Below are 20,736 nucleotides of genomic sequence, written 5' to 3'. Positions count from 1 at the left end.
TATAACAGTGAACTTAACAGTGCCTGGCAAATAATAGCTGATAGCATTATAGCCATTATTATTACTGAATTAACACCCTGCCTTTACATCATATTTTATATGGATCACTGATTAATAAATTTATTCTTTTCTTGCCACAGGTAGCCAGACACTTACTATTCTCATTATTAACTTCTGTAGCTGGACAATATGTTGCATGAGTAATATCTTATAAAATAGTGACTAATTCCTAAGTCTAATTAAAGAATATTATGATAGCAAATATCCACCTGAATCTCAGAGAAAAATCTCTAGTTTTGTAAGAAAGATTTAGCCAAATTTTAACAGCCAAGTGTTTTTAAATAATTGTGAAAAGTTACCTTGATTGTCCTCTTGTTTTCTGGGTTCAAAGCATTCATTAAAATCAAAATTCAGCTACTGACTTCCTAATTTGATGTTTTGTCTTGTCCAGAGGGCAAGGTAGGTAAGTGGGAAGGATTTCAGTGTGTGTGTGGTGGGCGGAGAAAGGGAGAGAAGAAGGAGGAGTACTATTTTATGTTTATATTATAAAAGTTATAGAAAGCATCCTTGAGTTCAATATACTACAATTTATTATAAATAGAGTCCTAGGAGTGTTCAGGAAAAAGACTCTAAGATAGCTGTCTAAGAATGCTGTCAGCCTGAGGAGGTTTTCCTGGAAGCCTTTTGTTCAAACCAACCAAAGAAAGGAGGAAAATGAGGAAGCAGCATCCCTCATTATCACAACTGACAGTTTTGGTTCATTTTCTTCCTCCAACCCAGTGACTGACAACTCCCAGAAGGCTGGGCTCCTCTACCACATGCCACGGGATACAGTCTCAATGGAGGGACCAGGCCCTTCTTTCCTGATTGTCCATGTTCCTATTGCAATTAATCGAACATGTTCAAAGTATCAGGCGTCACAGCAGATGTCTAGAAGAAGATGCATCCTTGTTCTCAAAGAACTGATACCACGGATGCTGAGCACTGGTGAAAGGGTGTTTACACGGGACGTTGATTGAGAGGGCAACTTGACAGAGTGTGAGCTGCTCTATGGATAATGTGAATGTTGAGCAGAGTTTTGACGAAAGGGAGGGATGTGAGTTTCTTTCACGTGGTAGGAAACATTATAAGCACAAATAGAAGAATTTGTTGACTGTAGTAATGTAAGTTAGATCCAGTTTTTTTTTTAACATTTATTTATGTATTTGAAAGGGAAAGAGAGAGAGAGAGGGATCTTCCAACCACAAATTCACTCCCCACAGACCACAACAGCCAGAGCTGGGGCAGGCAGAAGCCAGGAGCCAGGAGCTTCTTCCAGGTCTCGCATATGGACGCAGGGACCCAAACATTTTGGCCATCCTCTGATGCCTTACCAGGTGCATTAGCAGAGAGCTGGTCTGGAAGTGGAGCAGTCAGGACCCAAACTGGCACTCTTATGGGATGCTGCACCACAGGTGGTGACTTTTCCCACTACACCATAGTGCCATCCCCAGGTGCAGCTTTATATTTGAATCCTTATCAGAGCAAACTCATACCAGCCTTGTCAATTAATTTGAAAGACTAGGATTGGATCTTGGCGATGGTTAATTGCTTACTTGGTCAAAGAAAACATGCAACAAGGTAAGGATTTTATGAGGAGGAACAGAACAGCAAGGATGTTCAGGCTAAATAAAACCTTTGACTTTTTCAATTAGAAGCCCAAGATCTGACTTTACTGTAACTAAATAGGCTGCACATTTATGGATGGAGCAAGGTGTACACAATGACAGGCATGAATGCAATCTGACTCCCCACATGCATTCTGACACTGCTCTTTGCTTTCCAGGCATCTTTGATCCATATACTTTTTCCATACCACCTCTTAGGTTTGTGGCCTAAGCAGTGTTCTCACTGAACCTTAACCCGGCAGTGGTTCTCAAGTTAGAACGCAAAAAAAAAAAATGACAGAAGATGTAGTCGGTCGTTACCTGGATTGGTCCAAAGTTTTTAAGCATCCAGGTAATATTTTGTGTGAGGGATACACAGGGAGGAGAAAGGACAGTCAGAAAAAAAATAATAAAATAAAAATAAATAAAAAACTTGTTTTTCATTCATGAAATAAAAGGAAGTTACCAGAAAAAGAACTAAATAAAATACATTAGATTGTAAAGAAGCAGGAAATACTTCTATATTTTCTATTAGAAGATACAAATAAGAAGATATAAATTCCTCACTTTATACCAGGAGTTAAAAGAAAAATCATTGCCTACTTATTGGTTCATTTTGTAAATTGAGATCAATGAAGTTCTCTGAACAGCAGCATGAAATCAATCGTAAAATCGCATATAATTCATGGCCAGTATTGTAAATTATAGTTTGCTTGACAGTAATCGGTGAGGTTTCCATGCACAGGGATGCATTTCCTTGTAACACGTCTGGGGATAATGCTGTGGATCCATTTCTAATGCATATTAGAATGATCTGTTTTTCCCTGTCCACAACTCCCTATATTTGATCTTATGCAAATCATGCAATCAAGCAAATGGAAAACAAGATGCTGTTGCTAAGGGTCTCTGATAAACAGTGGCCTTATGTTTTCAGGGTTCACCCACCCTCCATTTGCATGACTCAGATTTGTGTACATACCTGCAATTGTTTGAATCCATTGATCCAATACATTGGCCTTGAAAGGCCTAATCACATCTGCAGAGACATATTACCAAATCAGTTGCAGTTAAGCAAGGAGGCAAGAGTTGTCTTCATATTCTTTGCTTTAAATTTTAAATTGGTGGCTTTGTTTCTGGTTTCACTCCCAAAGAATATGTTAGCCATGGTGCCCTGTAATCTTATTCACTTCTTATTGGCTTTTGTATTTTCTTTATTATTTCTATTTATTTGAGAAATAGAAACAGAGGCACACACACAGAGAGACTGAGAGAGAAAAAGAAAGAGAGAGCTTCCAACTGCTGGATTATTCCCCAAATGTTTGCAGAGGCCAGGACTTGGCTGAGGGCCAGTAACTCAATCCAAGTCTCCCATGTGGGTGGCAGGAATCCAACTACTTAAGCCATTCCCTGCTACCTCCTAGCGTCTGCATTGCCTGGAAGTTGGAATTGAGAATTAGAGCAGTTTATGAACAGGATCACGTGCATCATGACTGTTACTTTTCTTAAAAAATAGATACTTATTTGAAGGTCAGAATTACAGAGAGAGAGTAGAAGAGACAAAGAGGGAGAGATCTTTCATTCCCTAGTTCACTCCCCAAATAGCTACAAGAACCTGACGTAGGCCGAGGAAAAGCTAGAAGCCTAGAACTCCATCTAAGTCTCCCTTATGGGTGACAAGGGCCCAGGTATTTGTGACAGCTTATGCTACTTTCCTAAGTGCGTGAGTAGGGAGCTGGATCAGAAGCAGAACTGGCCCCTGTGCTGCGGCTTAGTGGGTAAAGCCACTCCCTGCTGTGCTGGCATCCCATATGGGTGCTGATTTGAGTCCCAACTGCTCTTCTGATCCAGGTCCCTGCTAATGTGCCTGGGAAAGCAGAGGAAGATGGCCAAAGCACCTGGGACCCTGTACCCATGTGGGAGACCCAGAAGAAACTACTGACTCCTAGCTTCGGCCCAGCCTTGGCCATTGTGCCCATTTTGGGAGTGAACCAGCAGATGGAAGATCTCTCTGTAACTCTGCCTTTCTAATAAATAATAAATCTTAAAAAAGAATGAAAGAAGCAGAGAAGCCATAACTTGAACCAGTGTTCATGTGGGATGCCGCCATCACAGGCTTAAACTTAACTCACTGTGTTGCAATGCCAGCCCCTCAACCAGTGTTTTAACCACTTGGCCAAATATCTGCCACTATTAACTCTTTAAAAAAATCTCCCATCCCATTTGTTCCTTTTTTATTCTGTCACGCCCCTTGACCTGATGCCACCTCCTATTTTCTTCTATAATATTTCTTTCAATTTTCTTTGCCATCTCCTCCCATTTAATCAAGGATTTCCTTTCAGACCACCTGTGCGACTTCCTCTACCATGTGTCAAGTCAGGATCTTGCCTCTTCTTTTCAGGCCTCATTATTCAAAGGACATTAGAGACGCTTCTTCTTATGTAAATATGTTGAGAACAATCCACTTAAGATTGAACAGTACAAGAAGAAGAATGACACAGAAGTCAAAAAAGTACTTGATCTTTTTCCTTACACTATTGATTTTGCACTGTTCAGATTTTTAGAACCAAAGGAAAACCCTTAACTCCTATTGTAGCAATAGCATAGCAGTCACATTTCCCAAACTAGAAACGTAGCCTAAGAAATTACTTCCTTTTGTGAATTAACTTATTTGAAAAGAAAAATTGCAAAAAAATTAAATGCTGCATACCCTGGAAATCTTGGTTGTATGGATATTATCAGCATAGGCATGATACTGATCAGACATGTGACATTTATAAATGTCTTCACGACATCTATGTCTCCATCTCTATGTACATTTATATCTTTATTTCTGTAACACAACTTAATATCTGACTTAATCCCATACAACCTCATAGTAAATAAATCACAGTCGCCTTATTGTGGAGGAGAGTCTCTTCACTCCACTGATGGCATGAAAGAATCATGTCTTACACAGATCCTCAGAGTTTGAAGTGTGGCTTTCCATTGCACTCTCTTCCCCTATGCAAAGGGATCACTCTTGAGATAATCCCTTCAGATCCAGTAGAGGTCCTCTTTGCTTCCACCTCACGCTTGGGGAATTGAAATTTACAAGGTTTTCTGTGATCCTTCTAAGGACCAAGATACCATTCTTCTTTTTCTTTTCTTTGTTTCTTTTCTTTTTTTTTTTTTTTTTCTGTCTGGAGTTTTGTCCCCAAGCTAGAATTCTACCTTGGAAATGGATTAGGGTCTCCTTCAAAAGGACTGACATTTTTTTTTTTTCTGATTCTTTCCAACTATATTCCATCAACCTGAAAAAAATCCAAGATAGGGAAAGGGGAAGACTACATACTTCCTGTTTCTCCTAAACATGATAGCTGAACTCTGACATCTCTGTGTGTGTGTTCTCTCTATGGTTCCATAGCAAGGAAAATGCGACTATTGCCAGTATTCTATTAGACTGGCAGGTACCAGAGACTGGATATTTTGTAGGGGCAAAGGAGCTGTGGCATGGATGTGACAAAGAGGTGAGAAGTAGCAAGTTTATGGTAGCATGGCGTAGATTTAGATTTAAAATCTTGGACATGGTTCCAAAGATGATCAAGTAGTGCATGTAACTATACTGAATGTTGAATAAATGAAGCAGAGGTGAAGGGCATTGCATTTGAGGAAGTTAAAGTGAAGCCAGATTTGGAGATGAGTCATTATTGAGGAAGTTTAAGTTGCCAAAAAGGGGATTATGATTGAAAAGGCAAGCGAGCCAATGCTGAAGTCATTGAGGAAAGAAGTATGACATCGGAGATGTAATAGGGCATGCATTAACTAGCTTTTGAGCATATAGCCTTCTAAATAATGAATAGATTTTGATAAACTCTGATTATTTTTTCTCCATCTATGTGACACATGACATCATAGAACATTTGAAAAATATATCTAACTTTAAAAAGTCTAAATCATCTCTTTTGCCTTCACCCTAAGAAAGACACAGTTAAAATCTTGTTATAATGCTATCTCTTGTTTTTAGTACTTGAAAATTATGTGTATCACACAGGTGCAACATTGCCCTTTTCTTGTTTATTTTTTTAATGGTGAATTTCTTTTACCTTAAAATTACAGATCCCTTGATTGGTTTGGCAATTATGTCCACTATATTCTTTTTTTTTTTTTTGACAGGCAGAGTGGACAGTGAGAGAGAGAGACAGAGAGAAAGGTCTTCCTTTTCTGTTGGTTCACCCCTCAATGGCCACTGCGGCTGGCGCATGCACTGCACTGATCCAAAGCCAGGAGCTTCTCCTGGTCTCCTATGTGGGTGCAGGGCCCAAGGACTAGGGCCATCCTCCACTGCACTCCTGGGCCACAGAAGAGAGCTGGACTGGAAGAGGAGCAACCGGGACAGAATCTGGCACCCCAATCGGGACTAGAACCTGGGGTGCCTGTGCCGCGGCTATTGAGCCGCGGTGCCAGCCCACTATATTCTTTTTTTAAAAAGACTCAGAGATTTTTAGACATTTCTAGACATTACTCTATTTTTGAGAAAAAATGTGGGTATGGGGAATACAGATCTCCCTGTGGTGTTGTTGATTCATTATTCAACAAATAAAACTCCAATTAGTCATCCCACAAATCCTCAAGATATCATGGTGAATATGATAGAAAATATATCTCAGCATTTAAAGAGTTTACATTCTTTTGGCAGGATATATAGTTAGGAAATGAATGACATGGTAATATATGAATTGCTTTGGTAATTATGGTAAGGGACTGTACTAGGTGAAATGATAGAGAGAATCTGAGGATGATGGAGGGTTTTGTGGTTTGACTATTGAGGAAGGTAAACCTGAAGGCTGAGAAAAAAGCCAGGTACAAGGGAGAAAATAGATTTCATTAGAAGGAATAGTACCCCTCAAAGTCCTGGAAGAGTGAGCTTGCAGAGTTTCAGGAACAGAAATATGTCATATGTGTGGGAGAAGAGAAAGTGTGTGTTCATTCAAATAGGATGTCACTGACCATTATTAGATTTCATTCTAAGAACAATGAAAGGTCACTGCAGATTATTATTTGGGAGAATCAAAAGATTATTCTTGGTCGATACAAGGGATTCAGAGTGATGGGATAGATGAGAGAGAAATTTCACTGAGTTTCTGCAGATCAGAGGGAGAAGATGAGTACAGAGGAATGGCAGATCCAATGTGTTAGCATGCAACCATGCTATAATTTTGGCCAAGACTGGCCCTGCTAGTAGGAATTGTTCATTGTCTGAAGTTTCCCTTCATTAAACAATGCAGTGATTATGCTCTCTTGGTATAAATCTGAGGCCAATGCTCTCATGATTTTTAACTTCTAAACTTTGATGGAATGTTGGTGCAACAGAAGGCACCCATTTTTGTCTCACTTATACGCATGTGGTACAGCTGCTGTCATCTTGGCTGAACTTAGGTTAGAGTTCTGAGTACCTTTAAATATGAAGTGTTGATGGCAGTAATTAGTAAATTACAGGTTAGTTTATTCTAATGCAAGGGAATGTGGTGTCCATTGGAAAGGTAGACAGGTGTAAAGTTCAGAGGAGGGACAGATTATTTCCAGCAAGATACTGTTCCACTCTCATGGCTATCTTTCATACCTAGCTGAAGGGTGCCTATATCTTCTCATTAATTAAATGTTTATTTTTTATTTCTTCTTTTTTTTAAGATTTATTTAATTGAAAGAGTTACAGAGAGAGGTAGAGACAGAGAGAGAGGTCTTTCATCTGTTAGTTCACTCCCCAGATGGCCTCAACAGCAGGAGCTGCGCCGATCCGAAGCCAGGAGCCAGAAGCCTTCTCCGGGTCTCCTATGTGGGTGCAGGGGTCCAAGGACTTAGGCCATTTTCTACTGCTCTCCCAGGCCATAGCAGAGAGCCAGATCGAAAGAGGAGCAGCTGGGACTAGAACCGGAGCCCATATAGGATGCCTGCACTTCAGGCCAGGGATTTAACCCACTGCAACACAGTGCCGGCCCCCTAAATGTTTATTTTTTTAAAAAAATACACATTTAAGCACCTGCTCCCCATGTAGGATCTCTGTCCTTAATGTGTTATACTATGCAAATTAATGGTAAAACTATTACACAGTACTCTAGACTTTGTGGTCTTTGTGGGTGCAAACTGTTGAAATCTTTACTTAGTATATACTAAGTTGATACTAACTATATACTAAGTTGATCTTCTGTATATAAAGATAATTGAAAATGAATCTTGATGAAGAATGGGATGGGAGAGGGAAAGGGAGATGAGATGGTTGCAGGTAGGAGGGAGGTTATAGGGGAAAAAAATCACTGTAATCCAAAAGTTGTACTTTGGAAATTTGGATTTATTAAATAAAAGTTGAAAAAATACACATTTAAAACCTACAATGTGCTCAGGATTGTACTAGATACTGAGGATGCGAACGATGTAGAACCATTCTCCTATGATGTGGATCAGATGCTTGTGTAAACAAATAATTATTGTTTTTTGAACGTTATGCTGAATGCCAGTACAAGGTACTGTGGGAGACAGAGGAGAAGACCAGAGTTCCATGTTGTGCTGTAGTGGTAGCCAGGAGTATTAGGGACATCTTAAGAAGGCAACGGAGATCTGCACCGAATCAGGATAATTTGAAGGTCAAATACTGTAGTTGGTGAGCTGGACCTAAGAAGAAAGAAATTGGCTATTGAAATTACAAGCTCAGAGTCATTGTTACAAGCTATCTGTTGCATTTCAAAATCAGCTTCTATTGTTTTCAAATATACTTTAAAATAATTTAAATATCTCATTTTTAAACAGAGCCATTGAACTAAGACTAAACTCAGAAAATTACTTATGTGGTCATAGGTATTCAATAAAACAGTCAAATTGTTAAGATGAAAACTCAAAACCAGAGCTTTACTGACATTTGCCTATTGAAATAGAACCACAGTGTCATTAGGGATAAAACACCTTATACTTTCTTGCTACTGATTTTGGATAGCTATTGGTTCTCTTTTAAAATTTCAAGTGTTCTCAGAAGCAAAGATGTGAAGGAATGAGATCTCCTGAGTAAAAGTTTTGATGGTAAATAGATTTTTATTTCTCTCCACTCACTAGATTTAGGGGTATTTACACCCCACCAGTTTCTGCTCAGCGCATGCACACCCGTGGGATGTACAAACAGTGCCCAAGTCACGCTGCACACAGCGCAGCTGCCGCCAGAGCATGTGGAGTCCCCGGTTCTGACTGTCCTGGATTCCAGAACGATTCACATACAGTAAGTCGAGACATCTCAGTCACACACTGGTTCATGCAAGAATCCCAGTGAGTTCAATCAGGAGAGGACTTGTGACATAAAATTAATTTTATTGTGATTAAATGCATAGAAGTGATTAGTTCAGTGGTTCTGGGAACCTTTGATTATCACTTACCAACTTAATTTCCATTTTGTCTTTGTGCAATCAGGCTGAGCTACATATGTACACAGAGGCTATGCAAAGTTCAGTAAGAGAGAAATTGACCACTTATGTGTCTGTCTTGGGTGTTGTACACTTGATGCATTATTTTTATTGATTTGAAATTATTGAATATACTGTACATTTACTTTTTCTATTTGAGTATAAATCAGGAACTTATTATTCCCTATTGCCTTGCACATACAGACATATTCAAATTATTTAACATTACTGATTCTTGTCCATTTCCCAATACATGAGATATAAGCTATATTGTAGTACTCAGCTAAACTCTAATAGATTTTTCTTATTAACAGTTAATATTCACCCACACCTGTCTGTATTAGTCTGTTTTTTCTCACCTAAAAAGAATTTATACAAAATTATGTCATTTATTCAAATTGAAAAACACAGCACACATATCATGTACATTGTTCCATGTTTAAACTTTTCTATGAGTTTTCAGTGTGCCCTTAACCTGAGTCACATTACTAACTGAAAAATATTTCCCATCATACATATTTCTCAATTTAAAAATTTCTTGTCTATTCCGCAATGTGCTCCTCTTATTCCCTCGGATAGATTGTAACCCTCATCTGGAACACCCTCTTTTTTCCTTCTTCCCGTCTAAAACTTTGTATTGAATGTAAAATTTTATGTATTGCAATAGTGTTTCACCTAATTCCAGAAGTCCTAACTGATTCTTCAACCCTTCCAATCCCCAACTTCTCTGAATTCTATAATTACACAGTAATCTGTGTTAGATTGCTAGGTTTTTCAAAAATTATGTCTCTCTCTCTCTCTCTCTCTCTCTCCCCCTCTCTCCCTCTCTCCCTCTCTCCCTCTCTCCCACTCATATATCATAAGTTCCAGATGTTCTACTTCTCCCAGTGCTTGTTTTATGGTTAGATCCAAAATCAAGTATCCTCTCATGCAGTTGTGTATTTTAAGTGAATTCAAAATACGGTAGCTGGAGGACAGACTATGTTGTCTTTTCTTTATGTCACTCAGAGCAGGCATTTGAAAATGCTTGGTTGTTTTCTCAATTAAATTTCTTTTGAACTTTCACTGTGTTTTTTACATGGATCCAAGCCCATAAGTATCCTTTGGAAATCCTGCACATTTCAGTTTGGACTTGAATGAATGATGATGATTGTGTCATATTTTTCCATTCCCAGGTGGAAACAACCAAGGGAACTAAATGGAATTCTGGAACGTTATATATTATATATTTCAAATGATGCCCCTGATTTTGCCATGTGGGATGTCATCTATAACAGCACAGAACTTTTCCAGGATCACATGCTGCAGCACCTTTTCCCTGGTCATAAATATCTCATCAAGCTGGGAGTAAGTGACCTTGTTTATATCACTTAGCACATTGCCACCCCTTCCTTTTCTTCTTCCCTTCCCTTAACCCCACTCGTTCTCCCTCTATAACTTAAAAAAAAAAGCAAAAACTGAAGCCCAGTGTATGACACAGGGGATTCAGCTGCCACCTTCAAAGGAGGCATCACATATCTGAGTGCAGTTCAAGTCTCAGCTACTCTGTCCACTTCAACCCAGCTTCCTGCCACTGAAGACAGAGAAAGATGGCCCCTGCCACCTATGTGGGGGACCATGGAGTTCCTGGCTCCTGGCTTTGGCCACACCCATATGTGGCTATTGTTACCATTTGTGTAGTAAACCAGCAGATAGAAGATCTCTCTCTCTCTCTCTCTCTCTCTCTCTCTCTTCAGCTCTCTGTTACTCTGCCTTTCAAATAAATCAATCTTTTTTAAAAAGCAAAATGCTCCAAAATTCCATGTATTCGTATTTATACTGAAAACTCACCTCACTCATTTGCCACATATGAATTCTATTGGTCTAATACCTACACATTTATTTTACACTATGTAAAACAATGGAATAATCTTCTGAGTCCGTAGATTTTTCTAAATGTAGTCCGCAGTTATCAGCAAGTATTATTTTTGTTATTTTAGAGCATGATAATTATTTAGAATTTTTTCTAAAATGCTTGGATTAATAAGCTTATTTCCCTGTAGAGCTTCTATTCACTTAAAATGAATGAAAATGGTATGAAAATTTATATCTTATATTTGTAAATGAAAGTTTAAATGACCCCCAAACATTCTTGATTGTTATGATATTCTGGTTTACCCTGTGCTTCTATCTCAGAAGAGCAGTCCACTTAATAAAACAGCAGAATCAACATGGTTTAGAGGTTTCTTCAGAAAGACAATAACATTTTTAATGCAAAATAGCACTTTTATACAAAGGTCTTTTAAAAGACTTTGATATTACTGTGAAATTTATACTCAGTAGTTCCTTTTGTGTTTTTTTTATGAAATATAATCTTTTTTAAGTTTAATAGCACATCTGAAAATAACTGAATATAAACATGAGATTGTCCCTATTTGTTTTAAACACACTCTTCATTTTATAGCAATTCCTATATAAGGATATTTGCTTTGATAAATGCCATAGAAAATATTCTGCTCTTGATTATGAATAAATTTACATTTATGTAGACACTGTGTATGCATTCATTTTACTTAACATGCTCTTGAATGCTCTAAATATTATACCACAAGAAAATAAACCACATTCAACTACTGTTAACTGTCTGACTTGACACCACCAAACAAGGGCAATCAGACAATGCTGAAAATCCTGTTCACAGCCGATTCCATGTGCCTAGGTGTTCAGCACAGCCAGCACGCTTATAAAATGGCTCCTTTGCTTACAGTTTTATCACACAAAGAAACCTAAGAAATGTGTTTAACCTGACTTGCAAAGGCGAACACATAAATCCGTGCTACTTTCAAAATAATAATAATATTAAAATCGAGATATGTCTCAATTGCTAAGAAGCAACCAAAATTAAACAGAAATTATCGTGCTCCGGGTTTTCATCAGAAGGAGGCAAATGACCTGAAAAAAATTCTACAATTATTAGGATATTTTTGCAGTCAATCAAAATAGACCTCGAGTTCCTATATTTTATAAATCTGTAATAGCTGGAAAAGTAAAAACCATAGTTTAGAAGACTATTCTCTTGAGTTTTTATTCAAATCCTTGCCACTAATTATATGGCCTAAAGCCAATTTTTTCAACCATACTGAGTTTTATTTTCTTCAAGCCTAAAATTAAAACATTAAATGATTTTTAATGTCTTTTTGAGCCCTAAAATTCTATGATGTAAAAGGGCACCCACAAAAAATATTCTGTGGAGTCAGAGATATTTATCTGTCACTGAATAATGTAGGTTCAAGATATCACAAAAATGTGTAAGTGTTTGGCCTCTTTTTAAGGCAATGAATTTGCTCAAATTCTTTTCTTTTTAGATTTTACTTACTATTTGCTTATTGGAGAGGGAGAGGGAGAGGGAAAAAAGAGGGAGAGGGAGAGGGAGTGGGAGAGGGACAAACTCCTACCTGCTGGTTCACTCCATTAAAGCCTGAAAAGTCAAGAGCTGAGCCAGATCAAACCTAGGGGCTGGGAACCCAGTCCAGGTCTACCTCATGGGTGGCAGGGACCCAACTACTTGAGTCATCACCTGCTGCTTTCCAGGGTGCCCGTGAGCAGGAAGCTGGAATTGGGAGAAGAGGTGATACTTGAACTCAGACACATCCTTGTGGCTGTGCTCTGTAGCATCACAACCACCTGGCCAAACTCCTGCCCCTAGCACTGTTTTCAATTTCTCTCTATTTAATAGGGCAAACATACTTTAATGTATTTTCAGAAAGTATTCAACAGAAAGATTTTTTGTTTTGTTTTTGTTTCTGTTTTTACTTAATTCTGTTAAGCAGTAAATTAAATGAACCAGAACATTTTAGGTTCATCCTTGTTAATTGAGGAATCATTGTATATTTCACAGTTTCAACATAATAAGTAGCTTTCAAGGTCATTGGATTAGTAATGAAGATCAGGTTCTCAGTAAAGTCGGATGGCTGTTATACATTGTCGTAGAGTGTTGACCTAGTGCTGGAAAACAAAACAGACAGAAAACAAAGCCTTGAAGTGGCCTTTGGAATAGAGGGAGAAATATGGGGATTTGAATGACTGTAATTTACTCCAGGCCTGAGGCAGGAATGTTCTTTAATGTGGCTTCATTTAATTTCCCCTGTTTGATTGGATTTTAAACTCCTAAAACATAGACTGCATCTTTCAAAATTCTATCTTCAGGTTCAAACACAGTGCTGGGTAGACACTGGAAGCTCAGCAAACCATTCTTGACTGACTGAATGAATGAATGAGTGACAGCCAAGTACATTTATTGCATAAAAACTGAGATTTTCAATGTGAATTAAATACATTGCTTGGAAACATCAGAGCACATGTTCTTTCTGCTCCAGGAAATAGTGTAACACGTTGCTATGTTCAATAAAGAGTTTTGAAGTTTGGTAACAGGTGATAGATTTTATTAAAGACTGGAAGCTAGCAAAGTATGAATACAAGCAAGTATCAAGATCAGTGTTGCTTGATAATATTCACATTCCTGCTAGCCACTTGGCATTTGATGAGTGCTAAATGTTACATATGTTACCATGAAAGATTGTTAGAAATAATGGACTTAACTTTTCAAAAGATCCTATGAATAAAGTGGTCTTACTGTTTTTCTTCATTGGGGCGCCGGATTCTGTTCCTGTTGCTCCTCTTCCAGTCCAGCTCTCTGCTGTGGCCTAGGAGTGCAGTGGAGGATGGCTCAGGTCCTTGGGCCCTGCACCCCCATGGGAGACCAGGAGGAAGCACCTGGTTCCTGGCTTCAGATTGACACAGCGCACCGACTGCAACGCGCAGCCGTTTTGGCCACTTAGGGGGTGAACCAATGGAAAAGGGAAGACCTTTCTCTCTGTCTCTCTCACTGTCTAACTCTGCCTGTCCAAAAAAAAAAAATATATATATATATATATATATGCTGGATGCATTCTTCATACTCCCAGCCTCTACTTAACAGAGGATAAACAAGTGGAAAAGAGAATGCTAGTTTTAGATCTCTCTAATAGTCATGATTTCAGAAATAATTGATATACTTTTATGACTCATGCATTTCATTATACTAAATTGAATCTCCTCTATTTAAGATCAAATGTTACTCCTCATTCCTGGGTAGTATGATGACTTTGTGAACTTTGCAAAATGACCATAGCTGATAAACACTATAGGAGATGGATTGAAAGAACTCATTTTAATGGCTTCCAGACTTTGTTTCATCCATCTCACTATTTTGTTTATTTTTTCCAAACCAGAATTTTAATCAGCCTTCAACTCTTGAAGGCAGTGGCCTCTGGTACAGGCAGGTCAAACTGGAGACCAATTGGTACCATTTCATTACAATGATGTCAGTAGAAGAGACCAAAGGAAACCAACTTTATGAATGTTTGTTTCCTCACTAAAGGAACACAATTGCATGGCTTACTCAGGCCCTGCAAGTCTAAAGCCCAAGGGGAAAAATGGCCAAAAAACAATCAAATAACTTACAGGCAGTGCTGTGATTTCTGCAGACTTATCAACTGGTTCACTGTAGGGAAAATTATCCCACACATTGCTGAGATATTTTAAGGGGCTCCTTTGTTAAGTCATTAGTTTTCAGATCTCAGATGATCCAGTCCAAAGAAAAGTCCTTTCAAACCCAGGAATGTTTTTATAGTTTTAATGATATGTGATCATTTTAAAATTTACTGCCTACGAATGAAATTTTCATTTGCAGCTCTTGCCCATATTCCTGCTGAGCTATTTTCTTTTTACTTTTTATTTGTTGAACTCTTTATTTAATGGATCATTATGCCTTTTACTATAATGTAAGTTTAAGATATGTTATCTCAAAAATAAAACAGGGAAAAAACATACAATTTTCAAAACAAAGTCAATTTTAATTCACATTGTTTTTAAAAATGACAATATATTACTATAATGCAATGTTTCCTTTGCCACATGTTTTTAAAGTTTTATTTATTTATTTGAAAAGCAGAGTTACAGAGAGGCAGAGGAAGAGCGAGAGCAAGAGAGAGAGAGAGATCTTCCATCCACTGGTTCACTTCTCAAATACCTGCAATGGCCTGGGGTAAGCCAGGCAACAGTCAGGAGCCAGGAACTCCATGTAATCTCCCAGGCGGGTGGCAGGGACCCAAATACGTGGGTCTTCCATCATCTGCTGCCTAACCAGGTGCATTAGCAGGAAATCAAATTGGAAAACAGAGGATCTGGGGCTCCAACAAGCACTCTGAAAAGGGATACAAGCAATAGCAAGCAGTGGCTTGCCCAGCCGTGCCACAACACCTGGCCCTAGAGTGCAGTATTTATTGGGGGAGAGTTAATAGGAGAAATTTTTTAGGACATAAATAAGGAAAATGAATAGTGACAAATAGACAATCAGAATTAAAACCCAATATGTAAGATGTTTCTACATTTTTTGTACCCTAAGGGAAAAATCTAGAAAATGCAACCAGATAGATATCCTCTCCTTATAGCCCTCCCCACCCCCAACCAGGACTGTAAAAAATGTTCTTCAATTAATTTTTCTTTGATGACTCAACTCTTATGGTCTCTTTTTCTGCCATGTTTTCTGGTGGACTTTCAGCACATTTGAACCATGTATTTGTTTTTCTTTAATCTCCCGACATTAATCTGCCAGCAGTTATTTACTGGGATGGCAGTGCTATGTCCTATAGCTTTAAGTCAGGGTTTGGCTACATGCTCTACTGATTCCTCTTGATTTGCAAATATTCCATTCTCAGGAGGAACCTGAGTTTTCTCTTGCATATATGCACATGCCACCACTTAGAATTAGAGAAAACCCATGGAGATTAATCAGGTCCTCAACCTTACTGCAGTTTCATGCACAGGCCACAATTTAACCCATCTGAAACTTAACCTGATGAGAAATCCTGCTGTATTCTGAACATGGGAACTGCAACTGAGCTTTTTTTTTTTTTTTTTTTTTTTGAGAATAAATTATTGTCTATAACTACAATGAAGAATCCGCAACTAGTTGTAACAACTTTGCAAGTAATATTAAACTTTAAAATAAAGGCATACCTAAAAACCAGTAATCAGGCCGGCGCCGCAGCTCACTAGGCTAATCCTCCGCCTTGTGGCGCCGGCACACCGGGTTCTAGTCCCGGTCGGGGCACCGGATTCTGTCCCGGTTGCACTTCTTCCAGGCCAGCTCTCTGCTGTGGCCAGGGAGTGCAGTGGAGGATGGCCCAAGTGCTTGGGCCCTGCCCTCCATGGGAGACCAGGAGAAGCACCTGGCTCCTGCCATCGGATCAGCGTGGTGAGCCGGCCGCAGCGCACTGGCCGTGGCGGCCATTGGAGGGTGAACCAACAGCAAAAGGAAGACCTTTCTCTCTGTCTCTCTCTCTCATTGTCCACTCTGCCTGTCAAACAAACAAACAAACAAAAAACAAACAAACAAACAAAAAAACAGTAATCCACCCACTAACTTTAAGGAAAGGATCCACCCACTAATTTTAAGGAAAGGAATATTGACTGTTAAGTATCAGAAAATCATGTCCTCTGTGGCTGACACTGTGGTGCAGCAGGTAAAGCTGCTACCTGCAGCACTGGTCTCTGGCTGGTTCAAGTCCTGGCTCCTCTGCTTCTGATCCAGCTTCCTGTTAATGCACCTGGGAAAGCAGCAGATAGCCCAAGTGCTTGGGCCCTTGCACGAAAGTGGGAGACCTGGATGAAGCTCCTGGCTCCTGGCTTCAGCCTGGCCATGCACTGACCAATTGCATCCATTTGGGAAGTGAACTAGTAGTTAGAAGATCTCTCTCTCTCTTTCTCTCGCTTGCTTTCTCTCCCCATCTCTCTGTGTCTCTCCCTCTTGCTATGTAACTCTACCTTTCAAATAAATAAATCAATCTTAAAAGAAAATCATTCCCTCTGTGTCAAATTAAAAAGTAATGGACAGTCCTAAAGTAATAAAGAAATGCTCTCATTTTGCATGTTAGTGATACCTATTTTCCATGAAAATTGGCTAAATAACTACTTTTATGTTGTCCTTCATTTTCTTATGGACTTTGATAAAATTTAGTGGTTTTTTGAAAGAGTCTGAAATCTCCACATGTCCATTGTTGCTGTCATCTTAAAAGATACTGACCAAAGCTTAAGGACAGTTTCTAAATACCATTGTTACTTAAGGTTTTAATTGGCAGTATTTGCTAGCGAATGTAGCCTTATATGTATGTCCCCATTCCCTGGTGGAGGGCTTGTCTAGTAAATTCAGTAACTACCTGAAGTTTATTATGAGAGTGTTCACAGTTGTCTCTGTGTCTCTTGATCACTTGTGTTACCAGTTCCAGCATCAGTGATAGGTTAGTAGGGAGCAGGGAGTTCCGTGATCACTTCATGTTTGGAGCCAAGTTCTAATGAAGCCCATCTTTTCTGACATAGAAATAAATTATTTGACTCTCTAAGTCATTCAATATTCACTCAACAACTGCTTTATATTGATTGACTGATAAGAAATATTATTTAATATTGGTGTTATGCTATAAACCTATTGGTGATGCTATACTAAGGAAAAGACCATTGTATGATGTTCCCCACCTTCACTATGCCAGAAATCACCCTTTTAAAATAAAGTTGAAATTTATTTATTTTATTTATTTGAAAGGCAGAGAGACCAAGACAGAGAGAGGGTCAGAGATGGATGAAGTTTTCCATCCACTGGTTCACTCCTCAAATGCAGGCAACAGCGGGGGCTGGGCCAGACCGAAACCAGGAGCTGGGAACTCAATATAGGTTTCCCAAGTGGAGGGCAAGTGAATTCAATGCTTAATCCATTACCCTCTGCCTCCCTGGGTACACAGTACCTGCAAGCTGGAGTCAGAAGTGGGAGAAACCAGTGATTGAATGGAGGCATCCAGTATGGGATGCAGGTGTTCAAGTAGCGTCTTAGACATTGAGCCAAAGAAACCACTTTTCTGTTGTGAAGAAGTCTTTGGCCCCTAGTAATTTGCTCATGTGTGTGTGAGTGTATGCATGTGAGTGTGTGCCTGAGTTTATTGCATTCCAGGAAGTTTTGTACAAGGCTAATTTTAAAGGTCTACGTACCCGCTCAGTACTTCTACATGCCCTGTGTCTCTAGGGCCTCTCTGAATTCATACATGCATACATGCTGGATTGTTGTCTGGTTATTGGAGATACCATCTCGTGTCCTTAAAACAAAAGCAAGCTAATTAAATGTCAAGCCTTAGTGGTGACACAAATTTATTACAGGGAGTAAAGGGAGAGTTATGTAAAAGAAATCGGAACTTTTTTTATGATTTCTCTTGTGCATGTAAAGGTTGTAGACCCAGAGTAAACCATGTTTTTTTTGCATTTCTGTTTATTCAGGCTTGCACAGGTGGTGGGTGCACAGTGAGTGAGGCCAGTGAGGCTGTAACCGATGAGAACATTCCCGAGGGTGTGCCAACTCCCAAGGCCCACTCATATTCACCTGACTCCTTTAACATCTCCTGGACTGAACCCGAATATCCGAATGGTAAGTGAACTCTTTTAGCCTCAAGTTAAAAAGATGATTAGCAAAGGTAAATTAATATTCTAAATGGCAGCTTATATGTGGTGCTTAATTTTTAATGATCATTTTAGCACATAAAATACCTGAGATAGTATCATTGTCTGTAGTTGGGAAGATTGTGGTTTTTAAGCTAACTCAGAATTTTGGTGGCTCAAAAGTGCTCCCTTTTGATAGTTCTTGTGTACTGCATCCTGTTGTTTCCTGTGCTCCTGGAGAGGTGACAAGAACAAACGAGGATTCCCAAAGAAGGCCTGACATTGTGGTTTCAATGACTTTCTGTTTTCGACGGCCATTCGTTTTTCCTTGGAGAAGCAGAGAGGTGGAAAGTTCATGTACATACCGTGTTGCAAAATGTTTGGATTTAATAAGTTCATCTTAAAAGAGGACACTCCTAACTCTGTGTTTTTAACTATACCTTTTCTAAGTATTCCAACATGGAGTTTTTAAACTATGCATACCTTAAACATCCACACATTCACAGGTCTTTAAAGTGGATTGTATGCATTTCTAAGCAATACATAAGCATCTTTGTATATTTAGTGACTTAACCTAGACAGTTAAATTTCATTAAAATGAAATGTCATTATGAAGAGTTTTTAATAATTTTGAGTAGAATTGCTTTATTCATTTGTTGGAAATATATTTAAGATTCAGACAACATAGTGCTATTTTTTCACACCAATAGAGACTTGCATGACATTGGATTTCCTTCTTTTCTGAGACAAGTATCAAGGAGACTTATTATATCATAGAAATTATTTTATGTAACTCATTACTGAAAATTGAAGCAGACTCTTTGAGCGTATCCAAAAAGAATAAAGGAAAAAATTGCAGTTTTATTAGTTTGTCTTATGTTTACTATGATATTAATTATTCCAGCCATCTCATTTTAATTAAACTTTTGGCAAATGCATAGATATATTTGAGGTAATGAACAGAGCTCTAATAATTAGAGTGAGTGATTATCTCTGCTACTGAAGTTATCCTGTACTATTACACATTTCCTAATAAAAAATAAATGGATGTCTATTTGATACTATATTAAGCAGTCAAAAATCTTGTCACACTTCTTGCTGCACAAAGAAATCTATTCCATAGGTACCAATGAAAATATTAATGATTTATTCCAAGGGGCTTGCTGTTAAATGCTATTGCATGATTTGCATAGCAGAGTGCTTCCTTCATCCCAGTTGGTACTTGTAACTGGAGCGCAGGAATACACTCAGAATTCTTGATTGTTTACAGATACTCTTGCCACATTTCAAAGATCTTTGTTAGGCTTTGGGCATGTGCAAGCCGCTTTATAACTTACTTTTAAAATAAGTCCATTGAACAAGAGGAATTTGGAAGGTATTTGAGGTTTGTGTTAACACTTTGATGACTTTCTAAATTCTTGTGTTCAGCCACAGTAGAATTTTCAGTTTTTACTGAAGCACCAATTGTTAGATATTTAAAAAGTAGTTTTGTTAAGAACAAGAAACCAAATGACTTCTTTACAGCTTCTCTCCCCTTTTCCAAGTTTTCATTGTTTCATTTCTGTGTCCATTGTTAGGAGAGGAAGAACATGATTATGGAAAAGCCTCTTGTCCTGGGTTCACTCCCCTCCCTGCCCCCCAACCACCAATCCTCCCAAATACCAAAACTATTGTTAAAGAAATTCTTCTTTGAAATTTTTTATTTATATATTTTTTCATTTTATTTGAAGTGCAGACACACACACACACACACACAGAGGCAGTCAGATAGCTTCCATATGCTGATTCATGTCCCAAATGCTTGCAATAACTGGGGCTGGGTCAGCCTGAAGCCAGGAGCCTGGAACTCAATTCAAGCCTGCTTACTTGGGTGTCAGGGTTCATTTTACACCATATGCTACATTGTGGTTGCTTTCTAGTTTTGTTTTGTTTGTTTTTTTTTTTTTTTTTTTTTTTTGAGATTATCTCTCTATATATACATCTATAAAAAGCAGAGTGAGAAAGAGAGAGATAGAAAGATCTGCCACCCACTGATTGACTCCCCAAATGTGTGTAACAGTAAGGGCTAGGCCAGGCCTAAACCAGGAGCCAGAGACTCCATCCAGGTCTGTCATGGGGGTGGCAGGGGCCCAAGTATTTGGGCCACCTTCTGCTCTCTTCCCAGACAC

The 20,736-nt window shown here is 38.7% G+C and overlaps 1 protein-coding gene across 6 annotated transcripts in view; it reads left to right on the top strand.

Moving 5' to 3' along the window:
* USH2A (usherin) overlaps nucleotides 1-20,736 on the top strand; it is an 848,241-nt gene that overhangs the window by 433,998 nt on the left and 393,507 nt on the right. For all 6 annotated transcript variants that reach the window (XR_011381453.1, XM_070055318.1, XM_008268426.4 and 3 more), the window contains exons 33-35: nucleotides 8,727-8,886; nucleotides 10,243-10,414; nucleotides 18,410-18,557. Coding sequence is in view for 5 of the 6 variants with exons in the window: in XM_070055318.1 (XP_069911419.1) it covers nucleotides 8,727-8,886; nucleotides 10,243-10,414; nucleotides 18,410-18,557 (480 nt within the window). In the remaining variant the exon portion in view is untranslated. The remainder of the gene's footprint in view (nucleotides 1-8,726; nucleotides 8,887-10,242; nucleotides 10,415-18,409; nucleotides 18,558-20,736) is intronic.

This window comes from Oryctolagus cuniculus, chromosome 13 (assembly GCF_964237555.1).
Source record: "Oryctolagus cuniculus chromosome 13, mOryCun1.1, whole genome shotgun sequence".
Lineage (NCBI taxonomy): Eukaryota > Metazoa > Chordata > Mammalia > Lagomorpha > Leporidae > Oryctolagus > Oryctolagus cuniculus.
This window is presented reverse-complemented; position numbering and strand designations above follow the sequence as displayed.